Source organism: Artemia franciscana, chromosome 4, assembly GCF_032884065.1.
Source record: "Artemia franciscana chromosome 4, ASM3288406v1, whole genome shotgun sequence".
NCBI classification, from domain to species: Eukaryota; Metazoa; Arthropoda; class Branchiopoda; order Anostraca; family Artemiidae; genus Artemia; species Artemia franciscana.
In genome coordinates this window covers 48,033,743-48,046,514 of record NC_088866.1, presented here as the reverse complement: position 1 = coordinate 48,046,514, position 12,772 = coordinate 48,033,743, and the positions used below count along the sequence as shown (strand labels likewise).

The following is a 12,772-nucleotide window of genomic DNA, read 5'->3' as shown; positions in this document are numbered from 1 at the left end:
AAAATAAAAAGCCAATACACCAACATTAAAAGAAGTATTTTGAGAAACTGCAAATTAACATGGAGAGGGATAGAATAGCAGAGTGAAATAGCACATAATTTGGGAGATTTTAAAGCCCTATTAGTTGAACTAGAAAGGACATGAAAACGATGAGATGAAAAACACAAATGAGTAAAGAGTAAAGAAAGAGTACAATATCACTTAATAGGCGGGTGAAGAGTTGTCTGAAAACCAATAACAGTTTTCATAAGCGATTTTTAGTGGGTTGCAGAGGAAGCAGAAGAGATCTATTTCAATTTGTTACTAGGAAACAAAACAAACAGAAAAATAACAGAACATAACAACATATAGAACAATAAAGATCAATCCAGAAAAATTAAAATATTTTAAATATTTATAATATATTTATAATATTTAAAATATTAGAATATGTAGAGTTAATTTGACTACAAAATAAACAAAAAATTATTATAAATACCTAAATATTTTTTCTAGGAAAATTCGGAATGAATATTGTTATTTATCAAAAATAGCAGGAAGCTGCTAAGTTTTTATAAGACTGGGAAGGTATTAATAATACAATATTAATTGCTCATTTCCGGACAAAGAAGTTCAGGGTATCAGTTACAGTTGAACCGACTGACGGAGATACTAGTGGCTACCCGTATAACTACCTCCCGGGAATTTATGATGTTGGCAGACTCCAGGATGAGAATTTGAGAGAAACTTTCCTGGAACAATTAAATACTAAACTTGAGAGTTTAAATACCAAACGAAAAACAAGTTGTCTCCGAACAGGAGGAGGTCGTAAGAATGAATTTAAAGAAAATTGGAACGTATTGGGGGGGGGGGGGTGTAAAGAGGGAAGCTTTGAACAGATTGGGAAAGAGGAGGAACGTGCACAGCTGTGTTGGCATCATGCTGGTAATGCAGTCAACAGTAGCAGTAGCAAGATAAAGTAAATATACCAACCTGTTCTTTCGTTTGGAGCTCAGGCTCAAATTCCCAAACAAAAGGAAGATTTTCAAGGCGCTGCTCCATTTTTATAACCAGTTTTCGGTTACCATCTTCAGACAAATAAACATAGGAACTCTGTCTGGCTTTCTCATCATTCACTACGGATCCCACAATGGAGGTAATACGTTTGTTAGAAGCTTCGATTGATGGATTTAAGTTCTGAAAAAAAAGAGTCTTATACTGATGCAGTTGACATTCCAGAAAAAGGACAAAATTAAGAATAGGCCTTGAGCCAGTGAATGTAGTTTCTATAAAATTGAAAAACAACAACAAAATTGTCAGATAGCTGCCTTACACATAAGTCTGGCCATTAAACAGGGGGGGGGTTCTAGGATTGGAGTAAAAATGCAAGAAAATAGATTTCCGAGCAACTTTTGTAATAGCTCTCAGACGGGGAAGGGAATTTGAACTACTCTTGGGAGATCCACCCTATTTTCAGGTAGGTTGTACACAAACAAGAAGTTAGAGCATAAAACTAGGAAAAGGGAAAAGTGCAGATGGGACTGGAAAGAAAACACTATAATGAAAACATAAACTATATTAGCAATAGACAATAATTATAATAGCAACAATAACGATGAAAATTATTATTATTATTCAATGATGATAATCAAAAAATATTCGAAAGCCACTCGCCTACTTTCCAGAATAGTAAGTAAATTTTCTCGTTATGCGGATTTACTCAGTTAATTTTCAACTGAGTTAATTTTAACTCAGTAAAAATTTTAATTCAGTCAGTTAATTCAATAAGTTAATCTAATTAATTCAAGTCAGTTAATTAAAATTTAATTCAGTCAGTTAATTCTAACTCGCTATGCGAATCTAAAGATAATTTGTCTGCTTCCAAAATACGCAAATTGTTTAGATGATCAAATTTCATAAGATTCCATAGTATCCAAGCCTCTGTACAATAATCGCATATGAATAAGTTTCCATTAAAGTTTGGAAAACGATTAAAATTTGGAAAATGATTATATTTTGGAAAATGATGTTGTTTTCATTCAAAGACATTTCGAAACTAAAACTAATACACCAAGCCTGAACTGAAACAGTACAACGACTATCTTATTTTTGCACAAGAGACACTTAAATCCCGACGACTCCCATTAGGCGATTTAGCCAATTACCAATTACGTCATTCTTACTAGTCTGCGTTTGAAACTGAACCTCCTGGTCACTAATTTAGGTGCTAAAACCCAAGAAGCATGAATAAAAACCAAATCTAGAGTCGGAAATAAAAATCACCAGCATTACCTAGCGTTTGGCAACAATGTTTGACCCAAAACCGCAGCACACTTGTCTTTTGAGGTACTTCAAAATGTAGGGATGGATAAAATGAAAGCAAAATTCCACCCCAGCAGTCAAACCAAATTAAGGTCAACTTGTCTACTTAACCAAGACTGCAATCTCGTCAAGATCTTAGGGGGGAGGGGGATTGGAGCCGACATTCCCAAGTCAAGTAAAAATGATCAAATACTACTACTACTACTACTACTACTACTACTACTACTACTACTACTACTACTACTACTACTATTACTACTACTTCTACTAACAACTCACAACCACAAGCATCAAGCCGACTGAGGTCAAGACAGCTACGCACGCTCCTCCGCCATCCCAATCTATTCATAGCCGCCCTCTTTATACCCTCCCAGGAAGTTTTCATTTCCCTCCCTCTTTATACCCTCCCAGGAAGTGTTCATTTCCCTTAAATATTTCTTTATGACATCCTCCCAACCCTAACCACGGACGACCTGCTTTCTGTTTAACCCTGGACGGTTGGCTGAAAAGGACAACCTTCGGCAATCCGTCATCCTTCAGCCACAGAACTTGCCGAAGCCATCTCAATCTTTCTCTCAGTATAGCCCTAGAAAGCGGGATTGAACCGCACTTTTTTTGCAGCCTACTATTTGAAATACGGTCCATCAGGCGGTTACCCAGAATAATCCGCGGGCAGTTTCTCTGGAAAACATCAAGCAGATCTTCATCTGTTTTTCAGAACACCCATGCCTAAGAAACAAATTTTCCGCGGGGGGAGGGGGTATTTTCCGCGGGTGGTGGGGTGTTTTCCGGAAGGATAAGCACCAGGGGGTGAACGCCAGCCACCATCGTATGCTTGTAATCGAGATTTTATAGTACAGATACCGTGCTTAATCCAACATTAAAACTTTCAGCGAAGAGAAATTATTGCGTAAATGAGGGGGATCGCTTCACTTCAACACCTCACTCTTTACGCTAAAATTTTCTAGGACTTTTAAAAAAAAGTTTCTTATTGCTCCAATTAAACAAATATAATGTTTCAGGAACCGTTCTTAAAGAATTAGGAAAGAATTCAGACTTTAGTAGAGAGAGTGAGATGTTGAGGAGGAGCAACCCTCCCCATAAACATAACAGTTTTGTTTGTTTTAAGTTTTATTGTTGCTCCTTACTTTCAGGTGAAAAAACGTGTCTTTTTATTTAATTTCTGATCATTTTTTAAATAATGCTAGGGAATATGGCCCCACATCCATCAAGAAATCCCCCAACCAATGAAACTATTCTCTAGACAATTCAATCTTGGTGAAAATTTACCCCGGACAATTACCTTTAACACTTCCAAGCGTAATATTGAGTTGGCACAGAGAAAGCAAGAAAGCAAGAGAATTTCGAATAAGAATTCTGGTAAATTCCCACAGCGTAAAGTTTCCCCTGAAAATACATCCCCTGGAAACTTCCCTCCCCATGGAAAATTATCCCCTTGAAAAATACCACGATCAGAAAATTTCCCTTTTCCCACCCAAAAAATGTATGCATACTTCCCAATAAAAAATACTATTTGTAAACATTGGGCAAATTTCATAACTTAAAGACCTTTCTTCAGGGGCTGTTGGGGGTCAGGATATCTCCAAAAGCATAGTCGTTCAGACTTTCAACTATGTTTAAACCAATGACTATCTTAAAATTTTGATCGGATGATTTTGAGAAAAAAGGCGTGGGAGGGGGCTTAGTTGTCCTCCAGTTTTTTTTATCACTTTTAAAAAGGGTGCTAGAACTTTTACTTTCCGTTCAAACGAACCCCTTCCAGATATTGTAGGACCACTGAATTGATACGATCACCCCTGAAAAAAAATGTGCATCCGTAATCTTTCTTCTGGCAAAAATAAAAAGTTACACATTTTTGCAGATAGGAGCTTGGAACCTCTAAAGTAGACGTCTATGGTACGCTGAATATGCTGCTGTGATTTTCATCAGAATTATTTGACTCTTACGGGATATTTTCCCCTTTTTCGAGAATCCGGAAAATTTTCTCAGGCTTGTAACCTTTGATGAGTAAGACCAAACTTAATGAAACATATATATTTAGTATACATTACAAAATGCCCGTTTCAATGCCTGGAATGCGCCAAGCACCTGAAAATTTTGAAATACTTTTGTTCTAGGAATAGTATACAAGCTAGCAATTAAACCTGGTCCTAATATAAATAGCTGTGTGTCCAATTACTTCTGAAATTCGATGAATCTTCACAACATATGTGCACTAAGAAAATTTATTTAATAAAAATTAGTTTAAATATTTTAAATTTAATAAAAATATTAATTTAATAAAAATTTCACTGGGTCAAAAAAATTCGGTTATCGACGCGATAGTTATTATAGGGGTCACAATAGATAATCTATTTGCGTCCGATATTGGCCGAATAATCGTGTTCGATTGCGAATTAAATATAAACAAAGTTTTATCAACAGTAAATAAGGAGCAACATTAAAACTTAAAACGAACAGAAATTATTACGTATATGAGGTGGGATACCGACTCCTCAACACCTCGCTCTTAAAGACAAAGTTTTTTAGTAGTTTTGAAAAAGCTTCTTATTATCGTTATTAAAAGACCCTTGTGTTTCAGGGGTCGTTTTTAAGCAACTGCAACAAAATTAAAACTTTAGCGTAAAGAACGAGATGTTGAGGAGGGGACAAACCCCCTCATAAACGTAATAACTTCTGTTCGTTTTAGCCTAAGTTTTAATGTTGCTCCTTACTTTAAATTGAAAAGAACTTGTTTTTTTTTTAATTTAGTTTCTGATCGTCTTTAAATACTGTCCGGATATTTGGCTCCACAGAAAAATCCCCCCTACCCATGAAAATATCATCTAAACAATTCATTCGCGATGAAAATTTACCCGGGAAAAATTATCCAAAATATCTCCACGCGTAAAATTGAGTCGGCAAAGAAAAAACAAGACATATAAAAAGAATTTTGTATAAAAATTTACGCGAATCCTCCCAGTTTAAAATTTTCTCTGAAAAGTTCACCCCCTGGAAACTTCCCTCTCCATAAGAAGTTCTTGCCATGAGAACTCTTCAAAAGCAGAAAACCCCCCCCCCCACCGAAAAATGTATGCATACTTCCCAATAACAAACACTATACGTAAACAATGGGCAAATTTCATAACTTAAAGACCTATCCCCAGGGGCCGCGAGAGGTCATGTCATCTCCAAAAGCATAGTTATTGTGCCTTTCAACTATCTCAAAATTTGTATCGGACAATTTTGAGAAAAATAGGGCGAGGGAGGGGGCCTAGTTGCCCTGCAATCTATTTGGTCACTTAAAAAGGGCATTAGAACTTTTAATATCTGTTCAAATGAATTCTCTTCCGATATTCTAGGACCAGTGGGTCGATACAATCCCTTGGAACAAAACAAATAAACTCACCTGTGATCTTTCTTCTGGAAAAAAAAATACAATGTTCTACATTTTTGCAGATTGGAGCTTGAAATCTCTAAAGTAGTTTTCTGATACGCTGAATCTGATTTTGTGGTTTTCATTAAGATTCTTTGACTTTTAGGGGATGTTTCCTCCCTTTTTCAAAAATCACACAAATTTTCTTAGGCTTGTAGCCTTTGATGGGTAACACTGAACTTTATGAACCTTATATATTTGGAATCAACATAATAAGTCGGTTCTTTTGATGTCTGTTGGTATCAAAATTACATTTTTTTGGAGTTTCTAATACTATTGAACTGCGTCGCTCTTTATTTCCAGTTCGTTACCACGAACTGTTTGAAAATCGTATATGTAGGAAACCAAGTGTATCTGTGAAGTTAGAAAAAAATATACAAAAAAAGTGAAAAATTTTTAAATATTGATACTAGTGGATTTTTTGCAGTAAGGCGTATGTTGATACTTTAGACGATTAGAATTATGATTCCTTTTCCAAATAACGATAAATAGAATTCAAAGACATGTATATCCTGTGCTAAGAGAAGAAAAACCAGTTTTTAACCAAGTCGATTATGTTGTGACAAAACCTTTAGCCTGTAGAGACAGCTTTGTGAACCAAATGAATGTAAATGAAATCAACTTCGTTTTCATAGATTTTTTGAAAGTTTTTGGTTCACTCTGTCGCGGGACATAGGAACTTCTTTGGATTTACAGAAACCATGAGAAAATCTTAAAGATAATCAAAGACCCAAATGGAGGGCAGTTGTACAGAGGGCAGTATAATGGCATAATGGAGGGCAGTAGTGATGAACAAAATGAACAGAAAGAGTGGTTTGCTGGAGTGGAGTGAGGGGAGTGGAGTGCCTCTTATTTTCAATTTTATTGGTCATAATCATAGACCTCGTCTTGACACTACAAATTTGGTAGGGGTATTGAGGATCATTGTATTGAGGTATTGAGGGGTATTGAGGCAACGGAACATTGAGGATCTAGCTTCAAGAGCTAGCTCCATTTGAGCTGACTGTTTTATCACTTTTATCAGTCACCCATTCTTTGAGATTTACACGTTGTTTCCTGAAATGCTTCTATCATTTTCTTTTTTATGTTTTGGTGAATTTTCCATTCCCTCTCCATGTAGTCTCCTGCATACCCCTCTGTATCTTGTTTTCACGCATGCTTATGATTTTCATCTGTGCCCAACCAAATTTTCAATCATCATGGAAAAGCTGATTTTTCTTTCTGTTTATGATACTTCTCTAATACAATTTTTAAACTTCAAATTTCAAAATTATAGACATGGATGTCTTGAATTATTTTGCGTAGACAGCCCAGGTGCTTACCCAGAACTATTTTTTTCGGATGTGGTCAATATTAAATATAAATTTTATTTGATAATCTGAAAGAGAAATGCCCAGAAATTCTGTAGAACTTAAGATTTTGGAAGTGGAATGGGCCACAAATTTAAACCAAATTTGACCACAAAAGAGTGTAAAGTACGATAATCAATGATAAAAAAAAATACTGCATTATATGGCAAATCTCTATAGGGGTGATTCAGAAATTACTTTTTCTTTAGAGAAATCAAGACATCATGGAAATGGTTAACAGTCTTGCTTACCTCAGATTTTTGACTAATCTCATCGTCGGTCTTCTCTTCCTTCCAGACACAGCTTAAATTAGTAAAGCTTATGGAATAGGAGCTTTCAGCAGAGGAAAATTTAAAGCACAAATCTGAAGATTCGCTCCACTTCACCCAAGGAGTCATTTCAATTTTTCTGAAATATTTATAACATTATACCTGAACATGAGAAGGGGGATGCTTCATATTAAATAAAGGAACCTCCTCTCAAATATATTCTTAAAACGCACGCAAAAATAGATTTAAGACCCTAAAATACACTTAGTGGTGTACCATACCCCCCTGCAAAAGCGGTTAGTTCTTATAGCCAACACGTATATTTTTTTATTTATCCGTATTTTTTTTCTCGAAAACAGTACTATATTTTCTTTCTGAAAATTGGCATGCTACCTAATAAAAGCCTTTTTAAAATATTTTAAAAGTATACTGCGATATAATTTGATTGTCGACAGTGTAGAATAATTTGTAGGTATAAATATGCAACAAGGTTTACAGAATATGTGAAAATGAAATTGAAATTATTCTGTAAAAAAAAAAAAAGACTGTCTTTCTTTTCAAGGAGCAAAGCTTGATCTCCTGGTAGTAGTCTTTAACTTGCATACCTAGCACCACAATAATCAATCAGTACAAATTATAGATAGCGCTGGGTATTTGGTTTTCAGGGGAGGTTTTGAATTTAGACGAAATTTATATTCCATGAGAAAGCTAACAGTTGCCTTTAAGTTGAAATCTTAAAATATTTTCCTAAGCACTGCTTTCATGCGAGTAAAGTACCCATGGTTGCAGCCAATTTTAACTAATAGCATAGCAAAATTTGGATACTTTCTTATAAGAAAATTACTGCCTCATTAACTTAATATTCAAAATTAAAATACTATTCTGCCATTTAGTATTTCTGTCCTTCAAGAGTGTTAAATAAAAATCAAACTTTTTTAACTGAAAGTAAGGAACAACATTAAAACTTAAAACGAACAGAAATTGTTACGTATCTGAGGGGGTTGGCCCCTCTCTTTACGCTAAAGTTCGACTTTTTGTTCAAATTATATATAGATAACTCTTGATGCACAAGGACCGTTTAATTAGAATAATTAAAGTGGTCTATTATATAATAATTAACCGGTCTATTAAATAATTAATATAATATAATTAATATACTATAATTAACCGGTCAACAAATTAATATAATAATTAAACGGTCTATAATAAAAATAATTAAACTGTAATTTTTTACAATTCCAAAACACTTTAGCGTAAAGAGCGAAGTACCGAGGAGGGGACAACCCCCTCCTGTACGTAATAATTTCTGTTCGTTTTAAGTTTTGATACTACTCTTTTCTGTTGAAAAACCTATTTTGTTTTATTTAATTTCTGAGAGTTTCTAATTAATGCTGGGAAATCCGGCTCCCGCTCCCATGGAAAATTCCCTTCCCCACGAACTTATCCATGGAAAAAATCTCCAACGTAAGCAGCCCCACAAGAAAAATACCCCCCCCCCCGAAAGAAGATATCTTTACACTTGCCAATAGCCAATGCTATATGTAAGTAACGGAACAATGTTAATAACTTGCAGCCCCTCCCCCGGGGGCTGTAGGGGATCAAGTTATCCTCAAAAACATAGTTATTAGATCTTTCGACCACACTGAAGGAAATGACTGTCTCAAAAATTTGATCAGGCAATTTTGGATAAAAAAGAGGATGGAAGGGGGGCTAGTTACCCTCCGACATTTTTAGTCACTTAAAAATGGCACTATAACTTTTTTTTGATAAAATGGACCCTCTACAGATCTTCTAGGATCACTTGTTTGATACGTTCACTCCAGGGGAAAGCAAAAAGAAACAACAAATAAACACGCATCCGTGCTCTTGCTTCTAACCTAACCTAACCTAACTGTGATCTGAGCTCCTTGAGTGCTCCTTCTTTTTCTCACAATTTTTGTGATATTTTACATGGCCATGACAGTCATTGTTCTAATAATAAATAATAAATAAATTCTAATTTCTACATTTTCGCTAACCTAACCTAACTGTGATATGAGCTGCTTGAGTGCTCCTTCTTTTTCTCACAATTTTTGTGATATTTTACATGGCCATGACAATCATTGTTCTAATAATAAATAATAAATAAATTCTAATTTCTACATTTTCGCATACCTAACCTAACCTAACCTAACTGTGATATGAGCTGCTTGAGTGCTCCTTCTTTTTCTCACAATTTTTGTGATATTTTACATGGCCATGACAATCATTGTTCTAATAATAAATAATAAATAAATTCTAATTTCTACATTTTCGCTAACATAACCTAACCTAACTGTGATATGAGCTGCTTGAGCGCTCCTTCTTTTTCTCACAATTTTTGTGATATTTTACATGGCCATGACAATCATTGTTCTAATAATAAATAATAAATAAATTCTAATTACTACATTTTCGCTAACCTAACCTAACCTAACTGTGATATGAGCTGCTTGAGTGCTCCTTCTTTTTCTCACAATTTTTGTGATATTTTACATGGCCATGACAATCATTGTTCTAATAATAAATAATAAATAAATTCTAATTTCTACATTTTCGCTAACCTAACCTAACCTAACTGTGATATGAGCTGCTTGAGTGCTCCTTCTTTTTCTCACAATTTTAGTGATATTTTACATGGCCATGACAATCATTGTTCTAATAATAAATAATAAATAAATTCTAAATTCTACCTTTTCGCATAAAGGAGCTTGAAACTTCTTTAGTAGGGTTCTTTGATATCCCAAATCTGATGGTGTGATTTTCATTACGATCACTTGATTTCTTAGGGTTGTCCCCCCTTTTTTCAAAAATTCGTCAAATTTTCTAAGGCTCGTAACTTTTGATGGGTAACATTAAACTTCACGAATTTTATATATTTTGAGTAAGCATGAAAATTCGATTCTTTTAATGTATCTATTATTATCAAGACTCTTTTCCTTACAGTTTTGGCTTCTACTGAGCCGCATCACACCTTACTGAACTGTTTGGTATTTTGGTCTAAACTTTTACATATCGAAAAAAAACTTTACAGCCTAAACTAGAATAGAAGCGTTCGGCAAGATTAATCAGTGAAGAAGAAGAAGACATCATATCAGACAAATTTATGAAGGGTATTTATAAGTTAAACCTCTGGAACTAGACTTATCAGATTTTTAAGTTTTTCAGTCGAAATCAGTAAAGTTTGCGGAATTATTCAGTAAAAAGATCGTGACTCAAAATTTAGGTTCTATTTTACTAACTCGAAGTTTCACACGCTAAGTTTTCCTAAGTGAAAAATATCTAAAATAATGAGAATCATTTTTGTACCCAGTGTTATTTGAGGGTTAAAAGGTACCCAAATAGCAGTATTAGCACAATCATTAATTATGAACCAAAATACGAAATTAGCCAACAACAGACCAGAAGCTAAACTTGCGAGGGCAGGCTGCGAGAACAATTGCAACAAAAATGGAGAATAATAAAAAATTGAATCAATAAATGTCAATCATTTGAATTAGTTTAAAGTCTAAAGGACACTGAAAAATGCCAATAAAATTGTTCCAACTGGTTAATTAGAAACTGACACAGCCAAGTATATCTTAAAAAAGAAGAAGAATAATTGGTAATTAATTATTCATAAAAGAGAAATCTATATGCAGTAATGCCGTTTTCTATAGTGCCGGTCATCAAGTTAAAAAATAGGGAAAAAAATATAAAACAAAGGTGAGCAAAATTAACCAAACAAATAAGCTAGAGCATATGACACCAAAGATCTTAAGAAGAGGCAGCAATTCCTTTAAAAGTGTATTAGTCTTGAGGAGTCAACAGATTGTAATTTTTAATTTTTTGTGAAAGAGAAACACTGTCAAATTTAACTAATTGATTAGGTTTATCTATACCGACGGTTCAACGTGGCAACACTGACGAAATATGGCACCAGCGGTCCTGACCTGTGTTTCATACTTCTTCAACTAGGAAGTGAAAGGGGGCAGCCAGCCATGTGCTTTAGCACACTCTTCTGGTTTACTTTCCCTAGATTCTTTGGGTACCCATTCAGAAAATACCGACCCTCGATCCTTGGTTATTCCAGAGAAGACGGAATCTTTGGAAAATTACACTGGCAGCCCCCCCCCCCCACCCGCGAAAAAAAATCAAACTTTCTCCTTTTAGGTGTCTACAGCGTTAAGAAAGAAATTATCTAAAAGATAACAACTCAAAAATAAAAGGCGGAGCCTTTAACAAACGAAGGATAAAATAGAACAATTAAACCAATAATATTTACCGCTGATTCCATGTCAGACCATAGAATAGAAAAATGTTCACAATTTCTGATGTATATATATATATATATATATATATATATATATATATATATATATATATATATATATATATATATATATATATTTCTACTACCGGCGTCTGGTATAGAGTAGCATATTGTATATCATTGGTTCGGTCGTTTGATTTTTATTGTTTTTTGCTTTTGGATTTTTTCTTTTTCTTTTTTGTGTAGTTCTCTTCTTTGGTTCTTTTCAAGGCCCTCTTCTTTGTTTTTCGTTTTCTTCTTTTGTACTTTCTTCTCCATTGTTTACAGCCTTTTGTACTTTAATGCCGCATTGTAACGGGCTTTGCAATAAATAAATAAATTCATGGATACAGGGATGCCACCCCTAACTTGTTTTTCCAGTATTTGTTTCGTCACAGTTGGTTCAATGTGCAGGTAACACGGGTTGAAACAAGAGACGCATTGGGAGAATAACTTAAAAATATATAATATGGGCTGTATATTTGCACATTAGGGGGATTGGAGGTAAAGTATAGCGGGTCTGCTTGCAAATGTGTTAGCTACAATTATTCAGCACATTATGAAGTAAGAATTAGGATTAACATAACTTTACTTCTTGAGTATGGTGGCTATAATACATAAGTACCATTGTTCTTAACAATCACAAGTAAATAGAGAAAAAAACATCTACGCAGGAGAAAGACCTGTCGCGGGTTTGCGGTCACGTAGCAGTTCACATAATTACTTACCTAATAAATCAAATAATCTTAGCAGTTTAGTAGATCTAGAACCATGATTAATGAAAAGCTCACGCTGAGATTTAAGTAGAGTCTCTTATAACATAACCTCTGGTACGGAGACGAAAAAGTAGTCCTAAACCTTGTATTATATCCAAATTTTTTAAGACAGCGACATTGAAAGTACCTTTAAATTAATATTTTAACAAAAACCTCAAAATTAAGTAATATCTAATGCGGTGATGTATAAGCGATCGCAACATTGAAGCAATTACGAATCTCTGCAGATAAGGTCTGTCACTTACAGAGATGTCTCTTATTTGATGATATAGCATTATATTATAATTATTATATTATAATTAATATAGTTAATATATGATGTAATTACGATT

At 34.4% G+C, this 12,772-nt stretch overlaps 1 protein-coding gene across 2 annotated transcripts in view; it reads right to left on the bottom strand.

Moving 5' to 3' along the window:
* LOC136026524 (putative methyltransferase C9orf114 homolog) overlaps positions 1–12,772 on the bottom strand; it is a 71,338-nt gene that overhangs the window by 29,344 nt on the left and 29,222 nt on the right. For both annotated transcript variants that reach the window (XM_065703186.1, XM_065703187.1), the window contains exons 2-3: positions 7,338–7,494; positions 973–1,176 (exon numbers count right to left, since the gene is read on the bottom strand). In XM_065703186.1, coding sequence (XP_065559258.1) covers positions 973–1,176; positions 7,338–7,484 — 351 coding nt within the window. In that variant the 5' untranslated portion in view covers positions 7,485–7,494. The remainder of the gene's footprint in view (positions 1–972; positions 1,177–7,337; positions 7,495–12,772) is intronic.